Below are 14,880 nucleotides of genomic sequence, written 5' to 3' on the forward strand. Positions count from 1 at the left end.
AGAAAATATTTGGGCAAATGTATAAAAAATAATTCAAAATAAATATTTTTGAGAAAAACATTTATTTTTTGTTTGTATATATATATTAATAAACAAATTAAGAAAAATTCATTTGTTAAATAAAATCACTTGAATAAAATCATGTCATAAATATATAGATAAAAATCTAGAATTCCTGGCATTTATCAGTATTATAAGTGTAACGGTTCCCGAATGTACAGAAAGTTCCGAGAATCAGAATCCCTAATATTCACGCTATAGTCTATCACAATATATCGGTGAAATAAAAATTGCGTTCGAGACGTAAAAATGTCTTCTTCAATTGTGAACGCCGCTTTACAATGTATAAGATTGATCTCCAGCTATTTTGTATCGGCTCTTTGTTGCGTCGCTCTGGAACGGGAAAACCTTTCTGTGAACGAAGGTATTTGGCAAATTCTCCGGTGTCGCGAGGCACCCATATACCTACCTATATCATTAACCATGAGCGTAACGACTGGTCCCCATACACCCGATACCATTCATGTGTTATTTATAAAATCAACGTTGTTATCGTGCCTAACGTATGTATATTTATTTATTTCAGTGGATCTGCTTCAAATGTTGGAGTTCAACGTGACGGTAACTTTCCCGGCTGCTCCGCTGCTCACCGTAATCTTGGCGCTTGTTGGTGAGTGATTTTATTTATTTTATACTTCAGAAAAAAGTGTCATAATCAGCCATTTTCTTAAAATGGATGTATTTTTATTTATTTTTTTCTGAGAAATGGGATTGTATTTTCATGACAACTGAAAACCTTGTATTGTTAATTCAACGTGATTGAGATATTTTTCTTATTTTTCCCAAAATAATTTAACAAATCTATATTTAACCATAAAGAAGTCTTATGTGTGTTTTGATGTGGAAATTCGCACGTTTTCTAGAGTTGTATAAGTACACCTGGTGTACGATTTCGAATATATATAGAAGAGATTTTGTCAAATACATGTTTTAAGTAGTATAGTTTCAAATTTAATTTGAGACACAGTTAACTAAGTGATATTAGTATAAAGTAATAGAAAACATTTTAAATATATCGTTAGGCTCTCTCAATGCGTCATAACGCCGGCAAAATATTCATACCACCTAGGCGGATATTTTCTGGAAAGGTTTTCTTCAACTAAGGATTTAGGAGTGACTTTCGAAGAACGTTGGAAATTTAGCCAGCACATTGCAGAGACTCATAGCAAATCCTTAAAAATGCTCGGTTTTATCTTGAGAAATGCGCGTTACTTCAGGAATACTTTAGTATTGCGCACTCTTTATGATACTCTAGTCCGCAGCATACTAGAAACTAGCTCCATCATTTGGATCCCAGGCGTAATGAATCAATGTAATGAATTGAAGCTGGAAAAAGTACAACGTAAATTTCTTCGATATTTATACTTGAAGGAATACGGGTATTATCCGTTCTTGTTTCCCAGTGCTTTTATTTTGGGAGCCCTGGGATACGTTTCTTTGTCGACTCGCAGAAGTGTTTATGTAATTAAACACTTCTGGAAATTGCTCAAGGGCATCGTAGACAATCCTTCAGTGCTCGAGCAGCTTCAAATGTGGGCTCCTGAAGGTGGTTATAGTTCTCGGTCGCGTCCACTATTCTTGCCTGTTAAGTCTAGAACTGGAGCACTTGCCAACTCTTCTCTGGCCAAGGCCATTTATCTGCTCAATTCTGTCCATAGTAATATTGACATTTTCTCTTGCACTTATGGAGTTTTGGTTCAATTCGTATGGGACAATGCACACCTGTTGAGGTGATTTGTGTCTGTTGTTTTGTCTTGTTTATATTTGTATGTATTATGATGTATTAATACTTTTGACTATAGTGACGCATTAGGTTTGCCTGTCAGGTCACGATGGTTATAATTTTAATAAATAAATAAATATAATATCTTATATATATAATCGTTGGTAGATATCCATCTCAAAATCCATTAAATAACCAATAAGTGAAAAATGTTAATTAAAATACCTTAGCCATTTTTTTTATCTAGACAATTTTTATTTCAAACATGAACGTATGATATACAAGTTGCAAGGAAATTCAAAGCTGTGCTATTATAATCGGATCTTATATATCAGCAGTCACTAATCTTTCAGACCTCACGGAGCACTAAGCTCAAATTGTTGTACTCTGCAGAAAATTACTATGATTTTTTCGTAGGGTAAAATCCTATAATTTATACGGTTGGCAAAATTAAAGGACGTCGAGAAGTCAAACGAAAAAACTGTTAACCATTTTCTTCTTGTGATGTGTAACTAATACACATCTATAAATATAGATAATACAGATCTTAGGTTTTCTTCCTTACTATATTTATGCATTGAATAAAATTATAAGCACTTATCAAGTGCGGCAGATTGTTTTTGCAAAAGTTGTGTGTGTTATTTTCCTCGAGTTTGCTTGGGGTACTCAAAATAAATTTTATTGTCCGTCGGCTATATTCGACTTTTTACATTGCTGTGATTTTAAAGTTTTCATTTATAGTTTCAAAATCCCCTTTAAATTAAAACAAATACGAATAAGGATGAATATGATAGTGCTGGCGAGTGTAAAATGCACAATGATATAATTGAAACAGATTATTTTGTTGATCATTTGGACACTAAGAAAGGAGAAGCACTGACTTTAAAACATGTATTTCACTGGCACCATTTGGCGCGTATGGTTAGATTCTTTCCGTTTCGCTCGCTCGCGTGTTAAGTGACAAAAGAGAGAGTAACGCACGCTCTTATCTCTCACTCACCCTCGTCACTTAACTTGCAAGCGAGCGAAGGAGAAAGTTTCACACGGTACGCGCCTGGTCACCATCATCCCCACGACGTCGATAATGCAATATTTCCACCGAAACTTTCGGCTTAATAAATGTTAATGCACTAGTAATCACAATTAGCCAAATGTTGAGATAGCGATAAAAATAACTTGAAGTATATGTATTATATGTGTAGAAACAAATCTTACAGCTGTGGCCAATTGAAAGTTGACAGGCGGTTCTTATACGTATGTTGATTATTTTATCAACCTTGATGCATTTTTTACACGTTTTTGAATTTAAAATAGATAATTATAATTGTAAACTGGCGTTTTCTGTTAATAATGTTAAAAAAATATGGATATTGTAGAATTAGAAATATATAATTGCGTCAATTCTGGGAAAGTTGTATTTTTTTCGTAGACCCAGCAAGTGCATAATGGCGAGCCTCCAACTCAACACGTGCGCGCGTCCTTTTTTTGGTTCTGTTCATAGAAAGCAATATTGAGGACATTGATAAATTAGAAGCTTGTAAATAAAACACTTTTATAACATCTTAACAAAATTATTTTGACATAATTTCATCTTTATTTTTAATACATTTTTGTATTCTGCCGGGCATCAATAAATACAGATTTTCTATTATTTTAACCACACTTTCACGATATCTTTTTTCAGCTCGGCTAAATTTTTTATTCGTTTTTTTTTTAATTGACAGCCCATACATTTTCATTTGGGTTTAGGTCGGGACTGTTTCCTGGCCATGTTAATGATGTGATTCACATTAACTCTTTGAATTGTGTAATCTATACAGGATTAACTTAGTGAAAGTTTGAATGTAAAAACTATAATTGGACTCACTGAACGAGCTCGATAGCATGGCGCAGAATCGTCTTGCAAAATGGGTTCAAAATGGGTTCTTGCAAAGTATGTTGGGAAAGTTCTTCAAGGGTTGGAATAAAGTCATTTTGAACAATCAATTTATATATTTTTGCATTCATGGTGCCCTGGACGAAATTTACAGAGCCCAATCCATTAGCTGTCATGCATCCACAGATCATCACATAGGGTGAGTGCTTGATGAATTGATTAATGCATTAGGGATGAAATCTTTCGCTTTTTTTACGGCGTATAGTCGCTTACCATCTGCTCCAAACAGATTAAATTTGGATTCGTCGGAGAAAGATACTCTTCTCCAATCTTCGACGGTCCAATGGCGATGAGCTTTTCCTCATGTAAAGCGCTTCTTTTTAATTTTATTAATAAATAGTGTTTTTTCTGGGTTTCGCGCTTTAAATCTAGCTTCAACCAAACATCTATTTACTGTCAGTCTTGTAATATTCAAGTTTGAAGTAGATTGAAATTTTGTTTGTATTTCAGCAGCAGTTTTGAATCGATATTTTTTATGTTATCCTTTATTCTGCGGTCTCCTCGAGCACATGTCATACGCTTCCAACCATTCCCTTACACCCTCTCTAGAATTATTGCTTCGCGATATTTTTTAATAAATTTTCGAATAGCAGAACCACTGTCTCTAGAATTGAATGCTATTATTTAAGATTTTACCGACATTTGTTTAAATCTCTCCATGATTTTGGGTTTGTCTTTACATAACCGAGGCTAACGTGCAATTGAGGAGGCTTTACATCAAGAAGTATGCATATTAGGCATGAATCCGCCATTACTTATGCAGCGTTATAAAAAGGACAGTGGTTGTAAACCTTTTAAAAATATTCCTACAAATTTTATTTATATAATAAAATCTCTTGAGAAATAACAGTTTTTCTAAAAAATTCTAATTCTCTAAAAGAAACGTGTACAACCCACAGAAAAAACATTTTGTGTTACGATTGCGATAAAATGATCACAAAAATATTTAAATAAATACCTAATGTGGATGTATATTAAGTTTTTTTATATTTCTTTGGAAATTCTGTATATTGTATTTATTTATTAAATTTCAATTTGTTTTTTCGTATAATATTTGTGTTAAAATGATATATTTTTATTTCATGTTAAACATAGTATAAGGTTTGAAATCCCTGGTGACAGGGATTTCAAACTTTACCGTTTCAAACCTGGCGCCCGCTTGAGCAGCCGCTTTGCCATTTGTGGCCATGGGCTTATATTTTTTCTTATTTTCAGCAATTAAATTCATTGTATTGTTCTCACACATTTACTTAACCAATAATTCATTTAAGTAATGTCTAATAAAAAGAACATTTTTCTGATTTCTAATCACTTATTGCATGTGTAAAGAATACACAGCACAGTAACGTGCGGATTTTTTTGGCACACGGTTAAGCGATTCTGTATCTTGCTAGTAATTGAAAAACCAAACGGTGGAAGTATAGTAGCATTTTAAAGATATGTTTACCCTTAATTGGCTTTCAAAATATATAATTGTTCAACGAGGCTGTAAAGTGTTAACATTCCCCAATCGTTAAAATGAGATAAAACCCTCGAAACTGATTCACAAAACACATGTTTCAAATCAGGCCCTTATACCGTTCCGCCAACTGGTTACAGCACCCATATTCCCATCCTTCTGGCGCTGGTTCTTGCGCACGACTTCCCGTTCCGGCGGAAGTGGAAATCCTCGCCAACCCGAAAAGATAAATGACGGCAACTGTTGCGCGCCAGCAACAAGTATGTATGTGCCGTTTTCGGCTCTTGCGCAACAAGTCGCGCCTGTTGCTCTTCCTAAATGGTTGGCTGCCTGTTGCTCTTCGACCCGACCTCTTTTCTTTTTCCACCGTTCCACAGGCAGTTTTCGTAGGCGCCGCGGCTGCTATCGATTCGGCGACGGCCCGGTACGGATGGCGCCGTTCGGCAATATCAACAATTTCCGGCGGGCGCCGAGACGTTCGTTCGTCGCTTTGTCTTGCTTTTTCGCGCTGTGGACTCTTATTAAATACAAATTGTGTGCTTTTCCGCTGCTCCTTTGTCGCGTCAATGTCCTCCTTGGAGAGCCTCGGATTGTATGAGTGAATTTAATGTAGTGATAATATGATCTGCTCTTCAACAAATTGAGTCATACAGATGGCCTTGAGTCGTTCAGATAGGCTGACTTCACTTTTAAATGCCACTTTGCATCATATCATATGAAAATCTCACAAGTTCAAAATAGCAAGTGAGCATTAAAAACCCTCATTACTGAAAGTAACACTGCAAAATGTCTATAATGACTACACTATTGTGTTTACGAATGAACTGATATACAGATATTCCATTACATGGGGTTTTCATACCAAACGTGACAACTATCGTATGATCGAACTCATCTAACGTAAGTTAAATATTTCATAGCAGCTGCATACAATAGGAATACATCTAATAGTATATATAGTTTATATAACCAAACCAGCGTTATCGTTTAAAATGAGTTTGATATAAATTAATTTTATTTATGTGGAGTACATTTTCCGGAAAGAAGGAGGTTTCTTAATAAGTGAAAAGGCAAATTCAAACCTTTGATTCGCTGATGATATAACTCTTGGACATGGGCTTCTCAATACTGATAAAAATAGCCCTCCAGTCATCGATTATACTAACAAATAATAATTGACGCTCTAAATGAAAACAATAAATGAGTTATATACCTTGAATCATATAAATATCATACCACTGGGACCACTGTTATTATTATTATTATTATTATTACTTATAAACGACATACATGCCCATTAAAAACTTTTTTGTATGCTGATATCTTGAAAGAGTTTAAAAGTGTGCGAACGATTTTAGACTCATTATCTTTGCGATAAGAAAGTGCCATGTAGTTTCTTTTTCTCTATCTTGATTGTCTTATTGAAAATTATCCGCATAGAAAGATTTCCACTGACTTTAGAATTACGTCAGAGAAAGTAGAAATTCTAATATAATTGTGTTTAACTTGATAATCCATCAGCGATTTTAGAAATTGGATCCTTAATTTGGAACCCTTCCAGGCCAAATATACATGATTAAATTCTCTATATGAGAAAGTTTAAATACTATCCTTTTCTCAATACCAATGCCTCTTTATTATAAGCTTTGGGTTGCTTTTGCTCTCAATATAATTAAGTGACTAGCGCTGCTTCAAAATTCATGATATTTTATGCGGCTATATTTTGTTTCGAAATGTGAGACAATGAGACGCTTAAAAAATATTTGTGAATATTTTTCGGCCGTATCTACTATGACAGAAATTCACAGAATTCGTTCGTTAAACGAAAACAAAATGTTTGAAATGCCCATCCTTTGTTATCGTTTGACGTTTATCTCAAAAACAGGTGTGCTCTGTTGCAAGTTCAATACGCAAACATTTTATTTTAATCAGTACAATAATTCGATCGCGGTTAATTTATTTATAGTTAATTAACTTATATGCAAATCCGCACAAAAAAACGCCGATACGGATTCAATCTTTTTGTATAAATTAAGTTCGTTCCAAACGTTATCAGCTATTTTATATACAATAAATTCGATAAAATGATGTATTTAAAATGTTACATAAATTTTGCTGAATTAATTCAATCGCAGCTGATCTTAATTTGAAAAAGCTGAAATGACGTATTTATCAATAAATTAAACATGTTTCTTTTGCCGCCCTTGTTGTGATCAACAATTCTCACAGAATTGTGTTATGCATATATTATAAAATGCAAAAAGTTTAACTATTGTGAATAACCCAATAATTACTTTTTAATTTGATTATTGGCAATTAATTGATTTTTTTGCACTAATTTGTTAAATAAATAAATATCAGTAAGAACTGAGAAAAAAATTACGAAAATATTCGAGTAGTTCTTCCATTTTTTTTATTCAATATTCGAATAGTTAAAAAATACGAATAATTGAAAAAGCATTTGGTGTTATCCATGTAGGGTCATGGTGGTCGTATTTTAATAAATACATACTAATATTTATATAGTTGGGATTTAGATATAAGAAGGCGAATCGGTCCGGCTAAAAGTGTCATAGCACGTCTAAAGAGGATTTGGAAAGATAGCATCAGTACAATAAACACGAATAAAATACGTCTGTACACCTGTGTTCTTTTTGTGTGTGTGGAAAATAAATATTGACGCCTTCAATATGTGATTCTGACGAATGATGCTTCGAGTACAAATGCTTCCATAATTGGAAAGATTGACACCGATATACACTCCTCGACTACCCGCAGAAAGAGTTGCAATTTCTCTTCGACTACACTGTAAGGAGAGATCTCTACAATCTGTGTAGGCTATTATTTGGAGGAGAGGTAGTCACGAAGTTTTATTTCAAACGTTTTATTTTTATCTTAAGCGTTTTGGACAAATTAATAAGAATAAACATTAGTAAATTCTCCACAAAGTTGCAGTACAAATTTTAACTCACGTTCTTTTCCATTAAAGGGACAGTTTTTAACCCACTGTCTTTGATTAAATAAATGCTTTCCGTTACAAAATATAAAAAGCACCCTCAGATGATTCAGTGTTACTCTTTCTAAACCCAAAACAGCCCAGCTTGTGCGTCGATTGGTCCATTTCAAGCGTGTTTTAGTAGGTGTACGACTGCATACCCCCCCTTTCTTAAGCTACAATTAAGATTTGTAGTATAACTTGATCTTTATTAAATTTAGTTATCCCTAACCCGATTAAATCAACGATAACTGTAAAATTTGTCTTGTCGATAACCTAATTTACGAATACAGAACAATACCGTTTTTACTAAATTTCAATTGTTGACGATTAGGCATTATTTTTTTATAAATATATTTAACACGAAAGCTGACATACCTAACGAGTGATACAAAGTTCCGAGACGATTACTGATATATCTTTAGTTATATTTTTTTTGTTGCTGTACATAGATACCGCTACATAATTTATTCATATAAATTTGAAGCAACTGATAATTAATTTTAAATCATTATTAAATAATTAACACTATTAATATTTTTTTAACTTGGTTGCTATTAAAAAAATACATGCCTCAATCGCAACAATTAATTTGTTCATATTTTTTTAAAACGCGTAAAATAATAAAAATTGTTTTCAAAAGCCGTTTCTAAATAATTTCTTATCCTTTCTCACAAATTCAGTGTAAAAGGCAACGATAAACAACTAAACCTTTGTCAAAAAAACTTTTTTACTCAGCGAATGGGAAAAGGGATTATGAAGAGTAATTGTCGAACAAATAAAAAATAATATTTTCAAATTTTAATCTCTGTTTTTATTTTATTAATTTAATAGTTCTGAAATATATTATTGATATAAATGATTATTTGTGAAACATATATTTTTAATTTATCATTTTGTCTTACTCGTCTCGTCTTTCGACTAATTAAAACTAGAGATATTCTTATATAGACCGTATGATAAATATTGATTAATTTACGTCAAGTCTGTTCTATTATCCAATATATCCATTTAATAAATAAAAACCTAAATAAATAACTGTCAATACTCGTCTGATCTAGCACTAAAAGTTTTGATAAAATATGGACTTCACTACTCGCTCAATATGCCTAGGTGTATGTATGTTATGTTACATAAAATATAATATTTTTTTAATGTTTTAAAAATAAATAAAAAATAATTTGAAAAAAATAACCGTTGTTTGCGTAACAAATTAAACGTATCAAAAATAACACTTACAAGTGTATTTTTGGAAAGGAACGTTTAATTGTTTCGTTTTTTATCCGGGAGCGTTCTCGACTAAGGAATAATTCAACATTGGCGGTTTTCATCATTGTCCGTTTGTTTGTCGAACGTGATTTTTTATAAAATTTTACTGAGCACGAAAATTAATATTTCAACCCCTGTACTAGTACTAAACTCTTAAATTGTGGCGAATTGCGAGGAGCTTCAGTGTCCGCGACTGTTTGCCTACTTATATACATTTTTTCAGCTTCGTTACGACGAATCTTAGCGGAGAAAAACAAGCTGTTCTATTTTTCGTCGAAATTAACGAACCCACCCCATAGCTACCCCCACGGCTCAGTTCGCTTATTACGCAATAAGAGATTGCAAATTTACATTTTGCCGTACGCCGCTTTGTCGTCATTATTATTATTAAATATTGATGTGTTTTTACGTAAGCGCACAATCACGTAATGCTTGTTTATTTTTTTTACGTATTCACCCATTAGCGACGTTTTTTCTTTTCTGATGTATTCGCTCGTGACGATATAATGTCTTTGAATAATATCGTTTAGATCTCTATAAGAGGCCAATTTGTTTAATTTATGTAAATATTATGTATTTGCTTATTATTTTTTAAGACATACCTGTATCGAGTTTGAGATACGAAATCACGAAAAATTACCTTTCAGCATTTTTATTGTTTATTTGGGTGTATGATTTATCAAATATTTATTTTTTAGTTTCTCTACATAAAATTTATAACATTTTTATAAAATGTTTCACATATTATAAATTATCTTATATATCCTAAAAACAGGTAACAAATTTTACGTTGCGCTGGCCATACGAGTACGTTTTATAGTTAGAAAATGATTTTCTATCGAAACTTTTTTATTTTTATGTGGACTAGTCTTAATAGTAAACAAGGTATCCATTTTTAATCAACCATATATCCGGATCAATTACTTTTAGCTTTCCGGTTTTGTATCAATTTAGTTGGTCTACAAGAGAAATATCCTTTAATTCAAAATATGTAATATGTTCTATACAATCTTTATCTTTCACAAAATCCGAAATATTTTAGTATTTGCTTCCAAAGAATCTGCTTAACAATTCCTATTATTTTGTATATTCATGCAATCAGCTTAACAACGTGCAATTATTTTTACAGCACGTTTAATTAATATTATTTCTGTACTAGCAGAGTATAATTTTATATTTTAAGAATTCATTGTAAAAATAAAATTTAATTCATTTTATTATAAAATTATTGAGAGAGAAAAAAACATAAAATTGCTTTTTATTTACAAACTCTTAAAAACAAATTATTAAGAAGAAACAATTATAGTGTCTATGACAGTGGCTTGTGTTTAAATAACGTAAACTACCCATGAAGTTGTGGAGACGTGGATGGAGGAAAGTTGAAACGAAAAAGTTAATTCATTAAAAAACATTTAGGCTTATTTAGTCCCGTAAATCGTATGTTAAAATATTTTATTTGCAATCTGCATTTTACATTTACATTTTTTATGGCGGACAAATTTGAATTAATAACTGTTATCTAAAGTTTTTTGAATCTGCATATATAAAATATCTATTTTAGCAGCGTTTAACAAATGGTAGAGGAACAATAGTAGTATCTGCATTGTCTAGCTAGTGCGCGTCCTTTCCAAACAAAGAGTAGTGTTTCATTAGTTTAAGATTAAAGTCTTGGATTGGATATGCTTTTATGTGGATCGTGTAATATTTATAATTAATTGCACATTGTTTGGTCGCGTGATCTCTCTTCCATTATTGTGTGTCGCTTCTCTTTTCGATTGTTCAAACTGGTCGTTAGAATGACTAAATTATAAGAAATTGTGCAGGTGGTTTAAACTCCCACAAATTTATAACTTCAACCTTTTAATGTAAAAAAGCGAGTATTTGAAAACCGCTTAAGCCCTCTTCAGATAATAAAGTAGATTGTTAAGATAAAGAAATAATAAAAGAAACATTGGCATCTACAAATGAAGATAAAGTTAAAGCTTTGAAAAATGATTTTGTGCATTTTGTGGTATGTAAGAAAAATAATTTGAATTGTTAAAACTATGTGAATATTAGGTAATTAGGTTAACCTAACCCAAAAACTTGGGTTAAAATTGAAAAGGTACGATTCTTTATCACGACAACGCACTCCTCCATGCCGCAAGAATCATAGGAAAAATAAGAGATCTCCTGGTTATCTTAAATGCTAACCCATCCAAATTTAAGTCAGCTGTACTCTAGTTACTAGAGTCAAGTACAGTGTTGAGCACAGAGACAACTCCGAAACTCAGCCTTCCAAACTACTACATTGATATTGTTGCGGCAGGGATCGAGAACCAGTTGCTATAACAAATCATTTTTATATATTTTTACTATCGAAACTTAAATATTATATGTACATTTCAGCTAATTTTTCATGCGAAACGTGCAAAAGTCTTTACAATCGTTTGTAGAATTACAATGACAATATCATCGCTTTGGTCAAATCCTTTTATTTCATTATTGTCAAATCATTTTACTATGTAACTTTTGTAAACTAGTAATTTTTCACCTAAATTCAGAACATCCCTTTAAATTTTCCGCTGCGTTTTTATATATTATTTGAGTCGGCATTGGTATTAGTTTACGCCCCTTATTTGTAATCAAAAAGCTGGAACTATTCACGGTATTTCCGGCCAAGCTTTGTGGGCGATGTATTATTAGCGTAACACTGACTTGCTTGGGTTATACTTAATATACAATAATATGTTATGCAAGAAAGTAGTCCAGGTCTAGTTTACCCAGTTATAAATAATATTTACTGGCAGTGACGCAGCTTTTCATCTGAATGAAATCTGATATTTGTCATGCCAAGATTTTTGTGAAGCATTTTCAATATGATAACATCGATAATCCTCCAATAATCGTTGCAAATTGCTCCTTTTGATTTTAGAATTTTCTTATTTTAATTTAATGGCATTTCAGTGTTTATTATTTTGGAGGTGTCAAATAATTTTTTAGGGCGGATATCATTTTCCAAGGACTACAGTCTATATATTAGGAATCTGATCAACTTGTAGATGTAGACATAAAAATGATTGGGTTTCTTAAAGATGGAGATATTTTTTTTGTGAGTAAACTTTTGATTGCTCTCAATTAAGAGTTATCCGCGATGTACTCGCGATTCTGGATTAAAATTTATTTGCTGATTACTCGATTACTATAATTGAATATTACATGGTTAATTTGTTGAGTTGCTGTTTTGAAAATTTGCTCTATTTTAAGTTTTCTGGCATTTTAATCATCTCAATCCCGTTGACATATCTTCATTCTCTCATTCATATATGTATACATATATTATATTTCACGCGAAACCGTGTTTTGTGATAATTCCTGGGATGTTGTCAAACCAAACCAAAACAAATATGATACAATGTTTGCGACTCCGTTATTGTCCACCTTAAACGATTCATTTGCGACTTAAAGTCGCAATTTTTGGCTTCTCGCCATAAGTTTTTTCCTTCACCTGGGGGTGCTCGCAAACGACCGCATTAAGAACGAATAAACGTGTGCCGCAGTGGCACGAGATGAGGCGGAAGGGTCGTACCGGGACAGCCGAGGGACGAGGGGCGGGGAGCGGAAAAAACTAAAAGAAGAAAATATTTCTCCCCTTCACCCATAAACACGGTCCGTTGTTAACAGGTTACCCGCGCATAAAGTATGTAGGGCGCGTAACCGGGAGGGTCAGGGAAATTCGCCGAAAACTTCATGCCAAAATGCAAGGAGCACGCCCCAATTTTGTGGCGTGTGGTGTCTGTACGTCGAGACGGAGTAGACGCCTTAACAAGATTTATAAGCTCGTTGTAATAATAAAAATTCTATGAAAGGAAAATTGCACCGAATCGGGTTAAGTGGGGTTGGTAGCTTGCATACGTTTCAAGCTATTTTTTGACTTTGTATTTAGATTTTAATTCATCCAGTCAATGGTGAAGTATTACTACATATTACGTTTGTGTATAATTGGATAACTAATCACTTTCATTCGGACGTATTTCAACATAAAATCATCATTCGCAAACCTTAAGTATGGGTTAATATATATTTTAATAGGATCAACTTATGAATTATTAATTGATAATACTAATTAATATATGCTTTAAAATCCGTCGTTGAAGTGAATACTTTCCATAATATAAGAAGCACCCTCATATCATTTGAACTGATAATTAGTTTTAATTAATAGACTGAAAAATCGGTTTTGTTGATAACCTAATTGACGAATCACTTATTTATTTATTTATTTAATATAAGAAAACTTGCCTGATTATAAATAAAAGTTTTATTTGCTTTAAAATTTTAGCAAAAACACCCTGCAACGTAATTTTACTTTGTTTGAAGTATGTACATCACCCAACGAGCAAACACAGAGTTTGGATTTGCCGGTGTGTATGTGTGTTTTGTTGTAAATTTGCACGATGCTTCGGACCGTTTGCATTAGGTGCGCTTTTGAACATCGTCCTTTGCAGTCTTTTAATACAATTTGGCGCTCAACAGTAGTGGATTTCTCTCCACTGGTCCCCACCGGTAATTTCATAGTCTGCTTGTTTTTCTGGTTACATTCCCAGGTCTTTCTCTCTCGAACGAGGACGGCAGCTTTTTTTTTTGCGGTGGCTTTTACATGCAATGCAACTGACGGTATGCCCTGTTGAGTCAGCTTGCATTGCCCCATTGTTGCCTTCAATTCGCGTGTGCTCAGACGACGAATGGGAACACTAGATAGAAGCCAAGACATGTTCTGGAAAATATAATAAAGAAAAGACGACTTCAATATATGCAGTGGTTGTGCTGCTATACTCGGCATCTGTTATGCCTTAATCATACTTCTGACCTCGTAGGGGTCAGTTAAGCAAGGATACTTATTTTCTTGAATCTTGTATCGCGAATTTATTTAGAAGGTTTTTTGTATTGCACCAAGTTATGGGTAACTTTGTGCTACTCGATTGGTGGCTGGCGAATCAAAGTATAATTAAATAAAACACTGGGTTGATGTTTTTCAGAAAGTAAATGATTTTGTTCAATAACTTTTATGCCCAACTTTCTAAAGGATAATTTATAATAATTTAATTATTAAATAAAACACGATTTAATAAGTTTCTAGTCTATAATTTATGAGTAACTCTAATATATGTTTAAACCTTTCCTATGTGGCATAAATGCTATCTCCTTGACGTTCTAACGTAGATTAGTATTGACTATATCATTTAGCTTGTTATCGTTGGTCTCTGAAAACTTTCCGATTCTGGTTTATCATCCAATAAAATCCCTTAGATCAAAATTTTTAAAATTACTATTGAATTAGCGTTAACATTACACGTGATTTTAAATACCAACGCATACTTCCATTACGAAATTAAAATTAATAAGAGCATAGCGACAATAAAATATGACAGCTATTTACTGTTATTCAAAAACAAGAA

At 32.8% G+C, this 14,880-nt stretch overlaps 1 protein-coding gene across 2 annotated transcripts in view; it reads left to right on the plus strand.

Annotated features, from left to right (window-relative positions):
• Positions 1-14,880, plus strand: part of LOC148232995 (membralin) — a 265,537-nt gene that overhangs the window by 86,454 nt on the left and 164,203 nt on the right. For both annotated transcript variants that reach the window (XM_088191026.1, XM_088191027.1), the window contains exon 8: positions 587-670. In XM_088191026.1, coding sequence (XP_088047152.1) covers positions 587-670 — 84 coding nt within the window. The remainder of the gene's footprint in view (positions 1-586; positions 671-14,880) is intronic.

This window comes from Plectrocnemia conspersa, unplaced genomic scaffold, assembly GCF_051122295.1.
Source record: "Plectrocnemia conspersa isolate PC_06_02 unplaced genomic scaffold, ASM5112229v1 ptg000008l, whole genome shotgun sequence".
In the NCBI taxonomy this organism is placed as follows: Eukaryota; Metazoa; Arthropoda; class Insecta; order Trichoptera; family Polycentropodidae; genus Plectrocnemia; species Plectrocnemia conspersa.